Source organism: Melospiza melodia, chromosome 3, assembly GCF_035770615.1.
Source record: "Melospiza melodia melodia isolate bMelMel2 chromosome 3, bMelMel2.pri, whole genome shotgun sequence".
Classification (NCBI taxonomy): domain Eukaryota; kingdom Metazoa; phylum Chordata; class Aves; order Passeriformes; family Passerellidae; genus Melospiza; species Melospiza melodia.
In genome coordinates, this window is record NC_086196.1 from 102,583,601 (window position 1) to 102,604,476 (window position 20,876).

General features: G+C 40.8%; 1 protein-coding gene across 14 annotated transcripts in view; it reads right to left on the reverse strand.

Annotated features, from left to right (window-relative positions):
* Positions 1-20,876, reverse strand: part of EHBP1 (EH domain binding protein 1) — a 206,588-nt gene that overhangs the window by 152,238 nt on the left and 33,474 nt on the right. For all 14 annotated transcript variants that reach the window (XM_063152355.1, XM_063152346.1, XM_063152349.1 and 11 more), the window contains exons 4-5: positions 17,430-17,525; positions 8,509-8,562 (exon numbers count right to left, since the gene is read on the reverse strand). In XM_063152355.1, coding sequence (XP_063008425.1) covers positions 8,509-8,562; positions 17,430-17,525 — 150 coding nt within the window. The remainder of the gene's footprint in view (positions 1-8,508; positions 8,563-17,429; positions 17,526-20,876) is intronic.

The following is a 20,876-nucleotide window of genomic DNA, read 5'->3' on the forward strand; positions in this document are numbered from 1 at the left end:
AAGATAAGAGGCTGAAAGAAATAACACTCAGAGCTATTACACTGCCAGATGGTTTTCCTAATAACAAGGGTTTTCAGGAAGCCAGAACTCTTATTTTCCTGTCAGCTGGCTATAGTTCTGCTGCTGGCCACTATTTTTAAATAATATGCCCTCAGTTAAATTACAACTGCTTGCATGTACAATCCTATCCAGTTACTTAATGCAGAGCTACATTTTACACAATAATGGATATTTTAATTCTTTTTTTGACACATATTTCCGTACCTTGAGCACAGGCAATTGCAAGGTATTATCTCAAATCAACCAAAATATTCAATTTGACTCCCAGATTATCTGCCTTTGAAGGTGACTTATGTCAAAAACATTTTTCATTAAATGCACTGCCATTTTTTCCATTTTCCATACTGAATATTTTGTACTACATGGCAGCAGCACACGCTGCTGTTTTAACACCATACAGCTACCAGGTCAAAAATGAAATTTATCCATCATAATGCTGCCCCAGACAGTGGTATTTTACATAATGATATTCTGAACCGCATCAAGAGCAAACACACAGCCATGACTGCATGGAGATGTAAAAACACACTCAGACACGGAAAACCAGAAAAAATGTGGCAAGCTGAACAAGCTTAAAAGCAAACACTTTTCTATTAAAAGGCAAGTTGCTTGGCTCAGCTTATGCCTGGAGTATGATTAGAACCCCACTGTAAAACAATCACCAAGACACTTTTGTGTATTTGATGTCTGAAAGAGAAACGACCTCATGCAGACTCCGGCTCTCACACGGGCTGGCCAGTGCATTTTACTGCTGATTTCCTATGAATAAACATGTGCCAAGAGTGGCTAAAACACACTGCTGCTTTTAAACATGCCTAATGTCGTATTAGGGGTTTGTTTCCAAAGCTGTCTGCCTTGTTTATCAGCTTCCCCCCTCCAGCTGGCAAGGGACACCACTGATAGCAACTCCAATCAGCTGCCTTGTACAACTTGGCTATAGGAGACAGATTCCTCCAGCAGGAAATAGCCTCCCCTCAAAAACCCAAACAAAATGGTCCTAAGCAATTGAGAAAACAGTTGTACTTTACTGCTGTGAATCAATAATAACTGTATAAATTAAATGTTGCTGTGTATGTTCGTGTACCACACTTTGTGAGACACAAAGCCAGACCCTCACACCCGGGATGCTCTGCCCAGAGCCCAGGATCCTCCTCTTCCCAGCTGCCACTTGCAAGACCCTCCCATGTAACTGTAGCATAAATAGCAGAAAATGAGATATCTCCTTCACCAGGAAATGTTAAGCCAAAATGCTGTATTTAATATAGTTTTCAAAATTGCCATAGCATCTGCCAAATTATATTTGATATAGATGCACTTAGTGCAGCTATTTACACAGCATCAGAAACAGCACTATTTAAAGCACAGTTTGGGCACTGCATTTCATTTAGGAGATGAAGATTGAATACCAAAAGAAAATTTTCATCACTATTTTTGAAAAAACACAGTAGAGAAGACATTGATGGACTCACACTTCACACTTATGCAGGATAAAAAAGCTATTAGAAGTGTAAGAAGTTAATTAGATATTAGGAGTTATTTTAGCAGTTTCTCTAAAATTCTTATTTAAATAAGATTTTTGTCATCTCTCAGCTCTGCTTTAATAGGTTATTACGTATTAATGACAGAAAGGATTCACAGTGGCCCTACTTCCAGGTGATCTGGGCACAGTCTTGTTTTGGTCAGAAGGAAAATGACATTGCAGACAGTAAGTTGTGCATCCTAACAGGACACTAACAGGCTTTGTCTGGGGATACAGGAGGGGCTGCAGGTCAAAATATCAATTAATTAACTGTGCTGTTCAGGAAAGTTTATGGAGCTCTTGCCCTCACAATGCCTGCCTGAAACCAGGGCTGCTGGTGCCTCCCCTTTGTGCTGGGCCATGTAGAGGGGAAAACACCCACAGTGTTTCACACTTGCCCTAAATACAAGTGGTAGTTTACTTGTCCTGCAGCATTGGGTGTAGAATTTCTCCAGCAGAACTCAAGCAAGTGCAATCCACTTCCACTATCTTCTGTACTTTTCAGAGAAGATGCCAAACCCAAGGAGATTGTTTAAGCAAGGGACTCCTGTAGGGTCAATGTGGACACACAGGGGAGTCACCCCCTCTCGGATACCCCAAGGCACAGTGATCCACTCTGTGCAGAAGCCTCTCTCCTGCTCCTTTCCTGAGTCAGGGCCCTGCCCCTGACTGTATTTCCCTTGTGGTTAAAAGTGCCCAGAAAGGCCATCATGGAGCACAGAAGGAACAGCAATATATTACTGGAAAAGCACAGGATCAGGCCTCCAAGAAAGATTTCCTACCCTGTTTCCTTTACAACCAGAGCAGCCAATCAAGACAACAATTTCTGCAAGTTTTGCTCCAAAGGCCTAATCTCGGAGATTTCTCAACTAGAACAAAGTGCTAAATATTTAATGTAAGCAAAAACTAAAAGTAAAAGAGGTTTTCTGAATCTCTATTACATTTAAAGCAGAACAAGAGCGAGACAGCTGACAAAGCAGCATTTAATTCCTAGCTATATCTAAACCAGAATACTCAGCCTAATTTACACAGGCAGCTAGTCACAGTTCACATAATCACACACAGCAGAATATGACAGGGGAATTAAAGGACCAGGAAAGCATGTCTGAACTATAAGCTATTCTAAATATATTAAATGCAGACATTTAATTCAGAAAAAAAAGCTAACCCAATCAATTATTATTTTAAGCAAAAAATTACTTCAAGCAAAAAATGCAAAATGAATGCATAGAGATGCTTTAACTACTGTTTCTTAAATAAAGGAAATAGCCAATTTAAACTAAAGCTCTCACATGGTACAAAGATGCACTAGAAGAGATACTCATGATTTTGTAATAAATTCTGATATAGCAACTGATCAGCAAGTAAGGAATTCACCCTGTTCCTAAGTCAGTCCTTTCCCCCAGGTTCCTCCAGCAAAGGGCATCAGCAGGAACTCAGAATTTCAATTCCCTACGCCTTGCTGGCATTTGCTCCCCAATGTCTATTTCCAGACCCAGGTGGGAATGTTAGACTTGGGCTCTCATTCGATGTAGGGCAAAACCTGCCCTTGCAGAGTTAGTGCTGCAGCAGTCCTGTAGTAAAAGATATTCAAACACCCAATAAAAAAGTATGCTTTTACCAAAATTCTGGGCTAATTACTCCTATTCAAATGAGTTTTTTCTCTAAAAGATTCATTGGGAAAACAACACATTCAGAGCTGTACCGGATGACAACTTAACTTTTTGCTAATACCTCATTTTAGTCTATCACATTTAAAATTGATGTCCTTTAAGACTAGAAAGAAATTCATTTCTATGTCCCACCACCTACCTTCTCTTTCCCATTACTTTCACCTTATTTGTCACCTTTATTAGTGGTGTCATGCCAGGCATTTCAAGAGAGAGAAATAATCTCCCAAAACCTGTGAGTGATAAGGGCATTCAAAATGAGAAAACATCATGAGCAACCATGATCCAGAATTTCAGAGGCACCGGGGGAAGGGTGGACCGGGGGAAGTCAACTATAAAAGAACACACATGTACCAATAAAATGAAGCTGATTATGTCAATTGTTCTGTAATGTTTTCTACTGTTTCTTTTATTTTGAGGCTTTGCTGATATTTGAGTGGAAGCCAATTCAGAACTCTTTCTAGGCTGGGGTTCCTGAAGCTACACAGGAGCGACAGACAGAAGGAAAAGTCAGATCTCATTTTTCCAGCTTAAACTCATTAGTCTTTGTAACTCTTCCCTGAAGGCCAGCTTGAACAGCAAACTCTAGACTCCTTTTTTCTCTCATTCCAGAAGTTTCAGTGGGTCTATTCAAAAAGGCATCATTAGAAAACAGTGTCTAAAAAGGCATCAAAGCTTTTTCAAAGACTCTCTAAAAAGGACAGATGCAGAACTCAGTCCAGCTTCCTAGATCTCACTGTAAGAACAGCCTGGAAATTCTGCCTGGAATGCTTCCCCAGGCAGGTGACAGTGCAAGCAGAGCTGGGCACAGTTAGTTCCTGAAAGCCATGGGCAGCAGGAGCAGAGCAGGACACTGAGCACTCACATAAACGAATCTGTGGAATGAGAATGCTAATGACCTGCTAATGCAATCACGGGAAGTGAAATCCCACATGTAAACACTGTCACATTATTGGGGTCGATTAGTCAGAGGCAGAAGGAGGGAGCCTCCAGCCACAGAGAGCAGACTGCTCTCCAGAGCTGTAAATCCTAAGACAACCAAGAGCAGCCTAAAGTGTATCAACAAAGATCTGGGCCAGAATGATTCCCCACAAGGACAATGGAGCATTGGAAGAGGCTGACTGGCAGTGCTGCAGAGAGCCCACCTTAAATTATTTTTTTTTAACTGTTTAGGCAAGTGTTGGTCTGGAATTATGCTGCCTTGAGGCAACAGTACAAGACAGGTGAGGCTGCCTCCAGCTCCAACTCACAGGAATGTACAAGCAAAGCTTCAACAACAGGTGGAGCATGTTTCTCCATTCATCTGCCAAGTCAGTAGGTCTGGAATTAGCAAAGACCAAGTTTTAATAAGCCTGCCACATAAAAAGAGGGCTACAGTTTGTGTCAGGAACAACAGCAATTACTGTCAGTGGATTTTCCTACTGGAAAGGGCTTGCTCACCACAGCCCTGAGCCCCAGGAATAACCTATGGACAACAGTGAAACATAAGCACAGGTGGGAAGACAGAGAAGCCTACTATGAACTCTGGAATATATTACTGTGCTAGACACACACACATGGGCTCAAAAATATTTCTGACAAAAAGCTGGGAAACTTGTCTGTGCAATTTCAAGTTGGAAAACATTCCATGACTTTAGGCTTCATTAAGAATGTAGGAAGTAACTGTCTACAAAACTGCCAGCAAACAAGAAAACATCATGGTTTGTCTTCAGTGGGTGCTTTTATGTACTTTTCCATGCTTTGAGCGTGCTAGGAAGCAAAATGACATTTTTTCCATTGCTTCAGATACTTCTATTTGAGACCAAGTTCTTGTCTGGGAGTGAAAGCTCCCACATCTTTGGACCAACTTAAACCTCCTCTCTTCCCTCCTATCCCTTTCTCATTCCATTAGCTAAGCAATCTGCAGTGACCAGGAAACCCAGCCCAAAACTTCAGGTCAGCTGAACTCTTCTCAGAGGTGCAGTCTTTGTTTCAAAACTGCCCTCCTTCCTGGCACCTCTGAGGGACACTCGATGAGCTCAGACAGTGAAAGGAACCAAGTGTGGAAACAGCAGGAACCAAGTGTAGAAACAGCAGGAACCAAGTGTGGAAATAGCAGGAACCAAGTGTAGAAACAGCAGGAACCAAGTGTGGAAATAGCATGTATTCAAGTTACCCACAGAAGCAATGAAAGAGAAAAGTCACTTACTAGAGAAAGGGGTTTATAAAATAGAAGGCAACTCATTCTTGTTCATTAAATGGAATAGGCAAATACACTAACACCAGTCTGTGGGATTTTGAAAGCCTACTGCCACTCTACACACGAGCAAGTCTTATTCTCAGTTATGAATTTCCTGCTCTCCTACTTGCAACAGCCAACGTGAACACTCAATGTTATTATTCAGTAGAACATAAAAAACACCAAAACAATTCCAATAACTGCCTCATGACATAAAAGCAGATAATCAATTACATAGATTGTGGTTAAAGAGAGATTAAATTAGAGACAAGAAAGTTATCAGTAAATATACACAGAACACAGCTGTGAAGGAGATAAAGACATAGAAAAGGCTGATGGAAAATGAATACCAAGATTTAAATGGTAAGAAACTGCTCTACAATCAAACTATTTATGGATTATACACACAGTAAATGACAAAGTTCACCTACTAGAATACAAATAGAGAGTGACTAGGGCAATAGAAATACTGCTAGAAAAAAAATCTACAATAATCAAGGTAATGGATCATGAAGTAATATACATATATCCCCAACAAGAAAATAACCACCAAAATCAAGTATCTTGTTTCCTTTTCTTTTACAGCATGGCTTTCTTGCACAAATCACCTCATCACTATTTAAAAATCCCTCTGAAAGTGCAGAATAAACTTGTCTGGAATTTGGTAGCATCTGCCTGCAAAGGCATCAAACTGCAGCTGTATATCTCTTCTACCTGGTCTTTGCTCAGCCATACAGAAACATAACAAAATTATTTTGGAGACTGACTTATAATACTAATTCAAAAAAGAAACAAACTCAAAATTTCTAGCAGAATTCACATAGCTTCACAATTAAAGCACATCCCTAAGCTCTTCAGACTTCAGTATTTTGTGTTCTGAGTGTTGCTGACCAAAGAGGAGGGGAAGCCCTGCAGCCTATCAGGACAAAAAACATCCCTGGACAAGACAGAAGAGGTCCCAAAGGACTCTGTCCTCATGCTTCCCAGGTGACCTGGTCTTGCCAGGTTAATGACAAATATATTGTTGTAGACCCAGGCAAAATACACTTTAGGCCCAAAGAGGGTAAATGCCTGTAATTTAAGGTGTGAGGAGAACAACCTCGTGCCTCCCTGGCTCCCCTGTTTTTAACAGGCAGGTGTTCCATGGTCTGCAATGTCAGCCAGCCATTGGAACACCTGTGACTTGCTCGAACCGATGAACATATTTTCATCCACCACTAAGTGGAGCTGTTACCCTGGGAAAAAGAGTTTCTCCATCTCTTCCACTGAGGAGAAAAAAAAAAAAAAAAAAAGGAAAACGAGGTGGATTGCAAGCAGCCAGTTTTATAGTTTCTTTAGCTCTCAGTAATTTTCGTGGTAAAACTATTAATATATAATTCTGAGGATACTACTTCTGTATCCTCTAATCAAAGAATAAACATCTAACTATGTCACTATTTGGCAGTTCTTGTGAAATGAACTAACAGCACAACTGAGGTTGTGAAGAAGTTCCCACGTAACAGAAGATTGCCCTGCACAGCTCAGCAAAGGTGAGAGGCAGAGAGCAAGAGCAGCAGGGAGCAGATGGTCTGCTGCCCCCTCTACGTGGAATACACTGACATGTAAAAAAGCAGGACACAAGCTCAGTCTACATGTCCCATATAAAATCCTGGGAAAAAAATCATCTGCAAGTCACAGGAAATCCAGCTATACCCAGAGGGGCTGGCTGAGAAATACACTGACATTGTTTTATCCACAGCTACTTGTATGGTGACAACTGGATGGAGACTTCCCTGATTAAAATAAACTACTTGAGAAAGAAAAGGAAACTCCAGGAAACAGTAACTAAACTATTTTTTGTGTAAGTAAGTGTCATAGGTGAAAATAGAAACTTGACATTTAGAACAAAAGTATAAATAAAGCATTTTGCTTTCAGACATTTAAAATGTTCAGCTACTGGTGATAGGAATAAACCTTAGCTTTAGATATTCAAATCACTTTCCAATATTGACAAGAAAAAGAAGCATTTTTAGGTAAAAAAGATACCATGCAAAATCCATTGCTTCCCCACACTTCAGTGCTCTGTGGTACTACTTGGTAGGAAAGCAATTTCTTTTTTGTTTAAAAACAGCATTAAAATTACGTTACTGAGAAACAGTCCTTAATGAAACTGTATTAATGAGCAATAAACACTGTCTTGATACCACAATCCTTTAAAACTTATTTGAAGACAAAGTTTCTTTTCAAGGAAACCCTGGGTACGGCAGCTTCCCCTTTTTCAGCCAGGCAGCCCCGGAGCGGAAGCTGCTGCCCGGAACAGAGAAGGGAAAGGAAAAAAGTACTTCATGCAGCCCTTGCTCTGTGCAGTGTCCAGCAGGGCACTTTGGCAAAGCCTGTTGTTTGTGCAGCCCTCAGGAACTCAGCTCTCTTGGAGAAGTTCTGGGAGCTCCTGCCTTGGAGGAGCTGGAGACCCACAGGAGCAGCTTTTGGGTGTTCCTGGTGCACAGGACATGCAGAGGGATCCCAGGGAGCAGCTCACGACACTCCTCACTGCTGGTCCCACCTCCCCATCCTGCCCAAATTCCTCATCCATCCAAGGCAAGCAGCGAAGCTCTGCTCTCCCCCAGAGAGTGGCACTCAGGCCCAGAAGGGTGTGCTGCCCTTTGGGACACACAGATGCCATAACCCAGCTCTGACTCGTTCACTGCCCTGCTCAGACACAAATAATGTGTCACAGCCCATAAAAGAGTGAGTCATGACCCAGCTCCAACTTGTTCACTCCATTGCTCACAGCACAGTAATGCAAGGCAGACTGAGGCTTACAGGGAAGGAGTTTGAGCAGTGTAGTATAGCACTCCCCTCTCCTGCATTTTAATTGTAACAGAGGTATTTATTTTACAACAGGTATTTTAATAAGCCTTCATTACTACAGAGCTAGGATTTATGGTGGTTCAGCTGCTCAAATTTTATTCAAGACTTTTTCAGCATCTGGACACCTTATAATCTTTTTAAACGATTACATCTTATATGTATAAAAAAACGAAAACAACATTCCAGCTTACGTTCTCTATGACAAACATCCATTCCTTGTCTTCAAACTCTTCAGCGTGGGGATCCTATAAAAACAAACCAGAGAATTTGAGTCTAAAAATAATCCAGGATGCAAGAGATTGCAAAACAGCCATGATTTTCATATACTCTGATTTATCTTTACCCACAGAAGATGCCAGAGAGAAATATTTAGCTAAGATGGAGGCTTTATGGGATGTCCATTATATGATGAACAAGTTGGGGTAAAACTGCCAGTGAGGATTTAATAGAGACTCCTAAAAATACAAACTTGAGGTTGATGCTGATGAAGCCTGTAATGCTGTTTCCTTTCATCCAGCAGAAGAAAAAAAAAAAAAAAAAGATAAATCTCTCTTTAATTCTCAAGTTCCACCTCCCAAATAAACAAAACAAATCCAAATCTTGCAGACAACAGTGGAGGGAGCCACTTGCTTCCACCAGGAGTGAGAAGATTGCTCACCCCACCCTCCCCAGGCCCAGACTCTGTGGGCACAAGCAGAGGTCCAAAGTCACAGCTTCAGCACAGCACCTCCTTCCACTGCAGATTTCTTAAATACTTATCCTGAGTTCACAACATTTCTATGGTATCACATGTGAGGATCAGAAAACATTTTCACCAACAGGAAGAAAAATAACAATGAAGTTCATATATTTGGCGCTTATTTTTTTTTTTAATTTAATGAGCTTTCAGTCTGCTGGAGTGGTCTGCATTGTTGTTGTCTGAAAGTAAAATAACATTGGAGAAGGCAGTAAGTCATTCCTCTCAAGCCTCTATCAAGGATCCCACTTTAAACAAAATATTTTTTTTTATAATTAATCATCCAGCCCAAGTTCTGAACAACGGCAGCAAGACTTCTACTCTTGCAAAATAGATTGTCACACTAAGAGAATGTGTCTTGAGTCTTTCCTTTTATATGAAACCTGCTTTTGCTATACCTCAATCCTATCCTATTATTTCTAGTTACAGGAAAACACTCAATTACTCCTCTGTCCCTGATGTTTGCACTCTGTTTGGAGATAAATGTCACTTCCTTATCATCAGCATTTCCCAACACCATATATGAGACCCTTCAGCATCTCAGTTTTCTTGCTACTATTTGGCAACTGGTCCTGACACTACAGCAAGCCTGACAATTCCATCTTGCTGCTCTAAATTAACAAAATGCATCAAGATACTTTGCTCCCACTTTATATCCATTAGTACCATCCTCCTTTTTTTTTTCCAGAATGCTACAAGCCTCACATTTAATCTTCTTCACTCACCTTAGTCTTTGCTTTAATCCTTGTTTCACTTCAGTTTTGTTTTGAAGTCAGACAGTAGACAAAGGTACTGTACCACTTTTTAACTAGTTCTCTTTGAATACACAAAATATTTTGTAAGTAACAAGCTTATAGCACCAACAATCAGACAAAAGTTGTTGTTTGGTTTTTATTTTAATTTTTCCAGGACACAAAAACTCGGGAAGGGTGCTCCTAACTAAACCTCCTCTTTGGATGAACTACAATAACACCACTAGGAGGATATTACCCATCTCCTCCTGTGCATCCTTCCTCCAAAATCCAGCCAAGTGAGTTTCCCACACAGCCCCCCTGTAAAACACTATCAGTGAAAGAATATAAGATGTTGCTAAAAACTTATGTCAAAACTGATGGTTCATTTTTATACATGAGTAAATCTTTTAAGAGGTTTTTTAAAAAATAGACTAATTTAAATACTGCACATGAGTGTCAAAACATGCTGTACCAGTAACCATAAGGACAGAAGGGCAAGTAGATGCATACAAAATTATACTGAGCTATCTCCATGTTCCAATTAATGTCTTGTAAATATCAGATTATGTAATTATATCTCCATCACATTAATCAGGTTTGTGGACTTCTGCATTATGTAAATAAAGCCCAATACCTGTGGGTTTGGTGTATACTATATAAATTCTACAGATGTAACTAACTTTCTGTAATCCAACTATTAAATACTTAAAATTTTTAAGAGTTAACCTGGGGCAATCACCTTTCTGTTTAATTGCTTCCTTTGATACAGCATGAAATGACATAATGAGATTTAATGGGATCATTAACCACTTTATGTTTTAATAAGCTACTCCATAATAAGTGACTCAACTCTTAGATATTTTATCCTGCTCAATTTTTTCCCCTACCTCCCCCAAAAGCTATTAGGACAAGCTTGCAGGCTGACCTAAAACTGCTTCCAAAGTCAGGGTCCAATATTTTATCCCATGTAACAAACAAAACATTCCTTGTTTTGTTTCTGCAAGGCAATCATCTATAAAGCCAAACCAAGCTCTCTGTCAGTGGCAATAAAACTCACACCTCTGAGGGCTACAGAACCAGGTGCTCTGCTGAGTATTTCTGATCATCTGACAGAGCAAAATAACACTGTGCAATGCAAAGACTCCTTCATGTTCAACATTTTAGCATACACTTGAAAGCAAGTTGTGAACACTTCAGGAAGATAAATGCAGTGTATTGCCCCAAAACAGCCCTTAAAAGCTTCAAGGACTTCTCTAATGAAGAGACTTACCAAATGTTCAGAGAGTATGAAATATGCTGATATATGAACACTTTGCATATGTGTAGGATATTTCAGATTTAAAGGCGAATCCAGATTTTTTTTAAAGCCATATTTTTTGTCACTTTTAAAATGTCTTCAGAAAGAGAAAACCCTGAATATTTTTTTAATACATAAGCCTCAGCATTTCCTTTCAACAGACACATAAGTGGCTTCACTCTTCCACTAAAATGCTTTAATCAGAAACCCAAGGAGCAGCACAGAGAGTTGTTTCTAATTAACTTACAACTTTATTAAGTGGTCATGTAAACAGACACTTGTATGATTATCGTTATAACACAGTTTCTTGTATGATTACAGTTATAACACAGTTTCTATTGTAAACAACATGTTACATTTGGGGCTAACATTTCCTCGTGTAGTCTCCATAACAGGTGTTGTTTTTATAAATCTGGCTAATCTTTCATCTTATTTTGGATTTGAAGACAGTAAATACCAGTTAAAAAAAAACCACAACACCAAATATTTCCCTCACTGGCTAATCTATATTCTCCATTCATTCCCCACATAAAACTCATGTGATGTACCTAGCAAACTGTTATTTGAGGACTATAGCATTGGTAACTATATTTTAGGAAAAAAATGCTACTCCAAAGAAGAATAACTCTGGGAGTAATGGTTATAGCAGCCTTTGGAATGCTCTAATTCTGTATGAAAACACTCTCTGGTAAAAGGGCACGCAAAACTTCACCTCACCTGCAAGCAGATCCAAGTAGGGAATACCTAAAGTCAAAAGTTATAAACAGACCTCGTTCCCATTTCCTAAAAGCAAATGATAACGAAAATTACCCAAAAAGATCAAGGAACAAATTGCCTCACATCTGACTGTAACATGAGGGGAGTTGGCAAGAGATTTTTGTTTTTTTGATAATGCATATTTTCACCAGTGTACCACAGATGCAGAACTACACTCCATCCAACATTCACTATGGTCTCACCATTAACTCAGAACTCTAAGTATTAGGGCAAATGGATTGAACAGCTTGTTGTTCCTCCTCATTTTACTATGTTAAAAAACAATCATCATTTTTAGTACCAAGACAGTTGTCTCAGTTTGATGTTCCTTTTCAGCATCTTTAACTAAGTTTTAGAGCCTTTTTCCTCTACCCTTCTTTCCTCTCTTTTTTGTCTCATAAGATGACTTAGTGTGCCAAAAGTAATACTCAGGTAAGAAGAAAATAGTAGGGAACTGTGCAAGAGACAGGACATCAGCTTTTCTTTGAAATCCCACCCCTTAGCTTCTTTCTGTGACACCATTCTGCCCAGCCACATGACAACTACCCAAAAAGTCAACTCTTCTGGGCTTAGGAAGAGCAAAGGGTATGTCAGACACATTTTTCTGTTCTGTGTTGATCAGTCCATCATAAACCCATTCTTGCCAAGGACAAGATCCTTTCTGCAGAGTTTACAAGGTGGTTTCAGATGACTGAAGGTAAACCTTCTGCAATAATTCAGGTTATATTCAGATTTACTTTTGTATTTCTTGTAATAGGAACAAAGGACATATCAGGGGACTGCTGCATTTCCTAATCAGCAGCCAGAGTGGGTAGGGAAGATGTTCAGCCTGTTAGTCCCTTCCTCCCTTCCTTCCCCATGCCTCCTCCCTAAGCACTCCTGGTTTTTGAAGCTTGTCTTTCAATTAGATCACTTCATACCAGCCCTAATCTTCAGTCTTTCTTCTTGGGGAATAACTGCTTAAGGACTGTCACAGTGAATCACATCAAACACTGACAGGGTGTGTGATCTCCCTTCACCAGTGACCTGCAGCAGATGCTCTGGCTTCTCCAGCATCTGTCCTCAGCTTTTGTACTTGCCTGCTTGAAACTGCACAAGACTCAAAATTTGACCCAATTCTTGTTGCTTTCAATGCCGATTACAGAGGTCTGATTAGTCTAGGAAATCACATACAACTGTGATCAGCTTTAATTGGAGCTGCCAGAAAGCAGAGAGCTCTGGGGAGACTGGCAAAAACCTCCCTGTGCATCACCGCACCAAGCTCACACCTTCCAGTAAAGCCTCTGGGCTAGAAAGGCAACAAGCACCAAATGTCTTTTCTTTTTTTTTTAATATTTTTTAAAAATTAGTCCCCCACTAATCCTTTAAGTTTTTAACCCTTTAATTTTTTGATGTGCAAATGTGCTTACTTCCCCAAACTTATGATTTTTATATCTGACACACAACACCTTGCCTATGGAACTGGTTTCCACTCCTATGGAGTATTCTCCATAGTGTCTGCTCAAGCCCCTGCTCTGAACTGAAATAAGTATGCTCTGAACCTGAACTTGGTCTTGACTTAAGAGAAATGGCCTTATGAAGAGGTTTTGGGCTGATTTGAGTTCTTTTTTTTCCTCCTCTGAGATAGCACATTGGCTTTCATGCAGTGATCCTGCTACAGCATGGCCAGTTATTATTCTAATAAAATCAAAGCATGACTGACTTGGGCTTTCAAGAAGAATTATAGGGATTTTTTCTGAGTAATATGTGGGAACAGGAATACTTTCAACTACACAAGCATGCCTTGATCATCTATTTCATTCTTATTTTACTTATAATTATTTTTTGTGTGCTTAGAAAGCTATGCCTTTAAAAATGTCTTTTTCAAACCTTGCAATTAAGAGTTGGTAATGGTACCTGCGGTTGAAATGGTACATTGGTGTGATAAACCATGTACACTGCTGACAAAACAAGTGTTTTGTGTAATCCAGTGAAGCAAAGTCCATGCTTACTCCTGAAGAACAAACATTTTTGAACAGGAAGTCACTTTGCTTTTAAGCTAGAAAATAATGATGTTGCAATTTAAATCCTCATAGTACAACCGATGTTCATTTAGCTTTACTAAAAGCATTGCGCTTGCCTGGCAGTGAAAATTTCTGGTTTAAAATCTCTCTCAGCTGATAAAGATTTGTGTTTGTATATAAACTTACAGAAAAGTATACAAGTTTTCATATATGGCAGCTAAACTTTGCTAATGCTGGGACCAAAAAATTAACTTCTGGAGCAGAACCATGGTAACAAAACAAAAAAAAAGTGGGAATTCAGCTCTGGCTTTTCTGGCATTTGTGAATCTTTCCATGAAAGCACTACAAATTATGGATTTTAAATGCACAATAGGCTTATTGTTTCATGATGTTTCTTTCTCCCCAGTTTGGCTGAAAAAAACCCAAGGCATAACTAAACATCAGTGTGGAGCTCAGCAAAGGAAGAAGTTAAACTTTCAGAACAGATGGAACTTTTTATGTAACTAGCACTTCAGTGGCTGGATGGGCAGGAGCTGCAGCTAATCAAGGGAAGCTGAATCAATATATCCATATGATGCTTTGCCACACATGACTCCAGGGCATTATAAAATTTTACCAGCAGCCCAGAATTAATTGAAACAAACAAACAAACAAAAAAGCTTACATTTACTTGAAATTGAAGTCATCGAAAGGAAGGCTGTAATCTCTTCAGTACTTTGCTTGTGCAAGAATTACAAATATGCTGTTGTAAGCAAGGTAACACCCAAAGTAGGACTGTGCAGATAATGCAGAATATCTCATCTGTTGACTGATCACAGGGACTTTGCTTAGCCAGCTTTCAAGTGTCCACACTGACTACTGGAGAGAAGACTCTTAACATTCTCATCAGCACTTGAAACCTTGACTTATCTCCTAATCCTACCAGCAACACATTTCAACAGCCACTTACGAATGCGCTGCCACTACTGTGTGAATCATTTCCCACAACACATAGCCGTCTGTCTGGAGCCCACTCCTTCCATTCCCAGCAGCACCACTGCACTCATTTGTTATCTGTGATTGCTGCACAGCTCTGTGGGAGAGCCAGCTCCCAGCTCTGGGCTCTGCCAGGGTGGACACGGAGGCAGCAGCTCCCTGAGCTTCTCGGGGTGGTGAAAGCGAGCAGCTCCTGTTTGTTAAACACAGCCAGGCTGAGTGCGGGCACTGCAAAGTGCCAAACCTTCAGCAATCACCCTCCTTTGCAGGGAATTGGCTCCAAAAAGGATTTTTACAGAACTGCAAGATGAGCAGCCTCTTTCTCTGAGCTGTACTGTTTTCAGTCTTGTTGTCCCCTTTCTTCTAGAGGAAGGAACAATACAAGAACCCTGTTTCCAAGTCAGCTGGCAGGCTGCAGAGTGCCACCACATACTTCCCTTCCCACTGCTCCAGTGCTGCCCAGACAATGCAGCAGCTGTGGGACAAACAGCCACTTCTTTTGACTGCCTCTGCCCAGAACCTACCAGCTACAGAAATGCCAGCTCTGTGGGTGCTGGGACAAGTCCTGTGCTGCAGCTGAAGCACCACAGAGCCAACAAAGCCATCAGGGCACAGCCTGAACTGGGCCAACACCATCTTCTGCCTGCAGTTCCCTGCCCCTGAGAGCTGGCTCAGGCAGGCTGCTGCTCTCACACAGCTACAGCACTCCTGGGCATCACACAGCTCGCTCAACAAGCTGCTCTGTGCCCCACGTGCATTCCCTCACAGAGAACAAAGGGTGTTTGGCCACTCACAGGCACTCCTGTTAGAAGAGCTGGAGGATCAATTAGAGCAGATTTTACAGTAAGAGCTGCCTCACAGTGTGATGGTTCTCAATATTTTGATTATAAATCCAATGCTCATTTCCCCAGAGACCAGTGGGTACTACTTACAGAAGGCACAGCTCCTGGGGTTAGTCACACTCCTACCTCTCCTCCCAGACCAATTCTTGTGACAGGTAGGCTCATTTTTGGGGGGAGAAAGAAGACCAGTGAACAGATCTGCCTGCAGAATTAGTGCTGGGTAAAATTAAGCTTTTGTAATAACTGACACTGGCTCCAGAGGCCCTTCCATCCCTCACTAGATAATCCTACCTTCAGTCTCACTTACACAACTAACAAGGCTGCTGTGCTGTTCTACATAACAGAATCCTGAAGCAGTACAAATGTAAGCAAAAAGATGGGATGGCAAAAGAAGGCTGAAAGACACTTTCACTCTAAAGCCACAGTATCACATAGCTGCACCAAAGAGAAATTTTATTTCTCATCCTTCATATAACATCATAATCACAATCAAGATTTCTGTACATTTCTGCTTCACTTTAAATGTTGAAAATATCAAGCAAGATTTACAGTGCTGCATAACCACGTTCAGATTGTACAGGCATGTGGCATTGCCACATAATGCTGACAAGTTCCTTAGTCCAAGTAGAGGTCCTTGAAGCAAACAATTTTTGGGTAGTGAACTTTTAAATCTCAGTTGAAGACTACATGTTTGCTAAGAAAAGAAACAAGTTTATGATTGTTTATGATCCCTGCCAAACTGAGAAGTTTGTGCTCATCAGTAATCCCAAAGGCAGGAATTTTTTTAAAAGGCTGGGGGGAAGACAACCCTCTTTTTTTAGGTTTAATGAACCAAGTAATAAATTCCCATTCTAAGGCTAATCAGAAGCCAACTCCAAGCTCAGGAAAGTCCCCAAGACAAAGAAATACAAATATTACTAATTAGAAGGAAGTATGTTACTGTTATCCTAGGCTGCAAAGGGAGCAGTCAGAAATAGGAACAGCCAGAATGGAGATGAAGGCACCAGAGTAAAGAATGAGGAAGAACTATGGAATGAAAATCCCAGAAATCTTCAGCCTCCTACACTGTCACACATGCAAAGCTGCATTGTTTATGCAGAAAGGGTCTTGCCCAATGATATTTGGGAAATAAGCTCTAGCATAACTATCACTTCCTCCTCCTACTTCACAGACACACAAATAAGTTTTTTTTAGTAGAACAAATGCAATTCAAAAAATAAAAAATTTCCCTGTACAATCTTATAATTCTCTGTACTACTCAAATACTGCACATCCACTCTTATAGCTGCAATCACATCAGTGCTGTGGTGTTTGTGTAGCATTCTAAATAATGGGAAGTGAGGAGCTGGATTCTGCTGCAGCAATAGCATGCACTGAAACCCTGAAACTGAACAAGGAAGTCTAGAAATGACTGTATTATGGCAACTTCTCCCTTCCAGTATTGAAAGGAAAGCTACCAGGCTGTAAGCCATGCCAGGTCCTTACACATGTACTACGTGCACAGTTACACATGTGCTGGACTCTGTGCCAATGGCTCACCATAATCAGCTCAGTGGGTATTTCTGTGTGTTCACTGAACTACACAAGTCAGCTTTGGCAGGGAACAGACCATCCCTCTCACCCAGACCTGAACTGAGGACATAAGGCTGGGCAGTTAATGACATAAAACCAGCGAGATTAGACCTTGTGACTATAATCTGGCATTTCCAGATGGAAACTTTCATGTCTTGTTTAGGAAATATAAAGATCATGCTTTAAAGAAAACATACCTTGAAGAGAGTCACAGTAATTTCAACATTTTCAGGTACAGGCCACACCACCAACCCACGGTATGGGTTCTTGATTCCAGGCTGCCAGCTGTGTGCCTAATGGAACAAAAATACCCATTAGAAAAGTGCTGACTTGACTCCCACAGGACCCAGGGCTTGCAGGTAAAAGTAACATATCACTGACTCCAAAAAGGCACATCCCTAAACCCGTGGCTCTTCTGAACACTTCAAAGGACACAATTAAGAATGACAGTAAGGAAACTCTGACCACCAGCAGTCTTTTCCATTGAACTAAAGCTGTTCCTCACAAGTTCCTAAATTCAGCTTTTTTATTATATAGCACAGGTCAGGACACTCAGAGCCTTGCAAAAATTAAGGCTGTAGGGTCAGAACTTCTGCAGCAAGCTGGACTTTATTTTGGGTACAACACATAGTGCAGGTCTAATCACATTTACATATAAATGGAACACAATTGTATTTGAGGAAAGGGAAAACAATGATTTTTAATGCTACTAAAACATTTAAACTTTTAAGAATTAATAAGCAGGAGTACCAACATCTAGAAAACATAACAAAAAACCCAACAGTTAAACAGACTGAGAATCTGCCTACCTTTGAGCATCAGTTTGGATTAGTGCATGGCCTGTATTTACATTTCAACAGCTAGTCCCAGAAAACACCGTGTGTGAGCATTCCTGCTCTGGTTTGGAATAAGTATGCCTTTTTCCATGCTCAACCTAATCTATTTTGTGATGCTGTAAGACAAATGAGGGAAGGATGCTGCTGCAGAATTTACAGCTACAGAACCAGGGTATTATTAGAAACATCTGGAAGTTTTATCAGGAAAGACTGTACAATCTATTTACTGTTACCTGAAGCCAATTAACTTGGCTATTTTTCTCCTTTTTTTTTTTAATTCTAGAGCATCACTCATTGCAATTTCAAACTTCTTCCAACACTCAGAACTTCACATTCAGACTGTCTATTAGAACATATTTTTGCTTCAATAAGGTTAGCAGGGCCTGTGACTCAGGTTTTCTGGGGCCTTAAGGTAACCTGGGTAACTGTAAGGATGACTTTGCTGTACCAAAGTGGGAAAGACAAAGCTGGAGAAGCAGTCCCATCCCTCTAGAGGCAGCAGCTCTCTGCCACTGTAGTAGGGAGTGCCAAATGTTGCCAGTTCTCCTTTGGTATTATCACAAATTTTTTTTCTCTTTGATGTTCTGCCTGAAACCCCAGCTCCCAAAGATGCCTAATTAGATCAGATTTTTCAGTGAGTGTCTGTGCTTTGTGTTTGCAGAGCAGCAACTTGGAGCTTCTAAAAAAAGGGAATTTTAAAATAAGAGCAACTTGAAAGAAGCCAATTTCTACTGGTCTTACTCCACAAATTTCAGTCTAATCTCCTCATTCTAAAGAGGGCCTGGATGCATTTTCTCAATAACAGAGCAAACAACAACAAATAACACAAACAAAACATATATTATACAAGCAAAAGGTATTTTGTGAGCAGCAAAACACAGCACAGCAGATGCCATTACTAGCACAGGCACTGGAGCTGCAGCTTGTGTTCTGTCCCACAGAACCCACAGCCCCCTGCATCACTCCCAGCTTGCCCACAGAGATCCTCAGGAGACACAAGGCAGTGATCCAGAGCCAGGCACAAGCTCATCTGCCATGTCCCCTGGGAGCACCTTGTAAAATCAATAACCTCTCCTCCATAGGGGCACTCCATCCTCTTTCCAGGTACCAGTTTGCACAAAAATAATTGGAGCTCACGGTGTGTCTGAAACCTGTGCTTTCCTGCGGGGTTTGGCCAATACTGAAAATCATGTCAAACTTTTGCTGTCCAAGGTCCAGGCACTGCCAGCCTGCTCAGTTGAGGATCATTTGTTCCATCTATTAAAAAAGCCTAGAAAATGAGCATTCACTGGTGCAGTCACCACTTCACTTCAAGCCTTTTATCAGCATTTCCTCCCACCAGGAAAGTCAGTGAGACACAATAAACACACAGGGATATAGATGTTTTTCTGTCACTGAAAGCAACAACCAGGAGACAAGTTCTAACTAATGAGCTTTTAAAGCAAAGCTGCTCTGTGATCATGAATGTTATCAAGTCCTCCTCTGGCTTTGAAAAATAAACACTGTATCACATAAACAGCATGACAGTAAAAGATAACATCAAAAGGACTGTCTGGGTTGTTGGGAAGGAGAAATGGAAAAGGAAAAGCAAATCCAGAGAAACACAGAGGACTGGCAAACGACAGTAATTTAAAATTAAGATGCAGAGTGTTATTCTAATGCAACATTTTTCATGCCAGGCACCTCTATGCTGCAGTTTCTTCAAGGTACATCTGGCCTCTATCAAAAACCTTTTCAACTCCCAAATTATAAGTCTTTACTTGGAGCTGGATCAGGCCACTGCTGCAGGTGACAAGGACTCGCTGTCAGGGCTCAGCCAAGGAGATGCTGCAGCTGCACAATACATTTCCACCCTAATCCCCTCCTTAACTCCATTTTCCACTGGGTGTTTGTGCCTTTAGACCCACTTCTTCCTCATTTGCTACTGGTCTTCACCAGCCATCTCCCATTGTCCTGGAAGTCAAGGCAAGGGCAGCTAAGCAGAAGTGACTTCCAGCAGCAGGTGCCTCACCCACAGCCCTGCCCTGGCCTGACCTGCCTCCAAACCTGAGGGATGGGAGCCATGGTCTGGAAAGAGAAGCAGGAGTGCTTTGCTGCATTTCAATGCAAAAGGCAACTCTTTCTTTTTTCTGCAAGTGGAACATGAGAGAAAACAACATAGCATGAAAGCTCTTTTAAATCTGGAAACAGGAGCTACAGGATGGGCTGCTGAAATCTCCTATAAATAGAGTAGGGCTGTGAATGACATTGTCCAACCTACAGCATTGCTCTGGCACAAAACTGATGACTGGGAGAGGAGGAAATCTCTTAAAGAAAGGCAGTGGAGATGAACCTACAAAACTTGCATGGGCACTTCAGGCTATCCATTTTTCTCTTTAAAACAGCAGTTCCAATCCCGTTCCAATCCAGGCAGCCAGCTTTGCAATCCACCACCTGTGATGTGAACGTCTCTGCTGTTTTGCTGTGCTTGAACTGGAATGACAGACTTGATACTACATTATTTCAGGAAGCTGCCCTTTCAGATGCTTCATCTCTTTTCTGCTTTCTTCACTTCCACCTTGCCTCATCCTGTTGTGCAGGATAATTTCATGTTACTTTTCTGTAAGATGCTAGAGCTGACCATAATATTTTGAGTCTGCTGTAAATTATGGAACAGTTTATATTTATGAATAAAAAATATGTTCTTATTGCCAAGCTGTCAATACTGGGTTTTAAAAGCAAAACTCATCTGAAACAGACCCACGATTATTCCTCACCTGCAGCCATAAGAGGGGCTTTATTGGGAGCCAGCAAACTGCTGATTTTCTT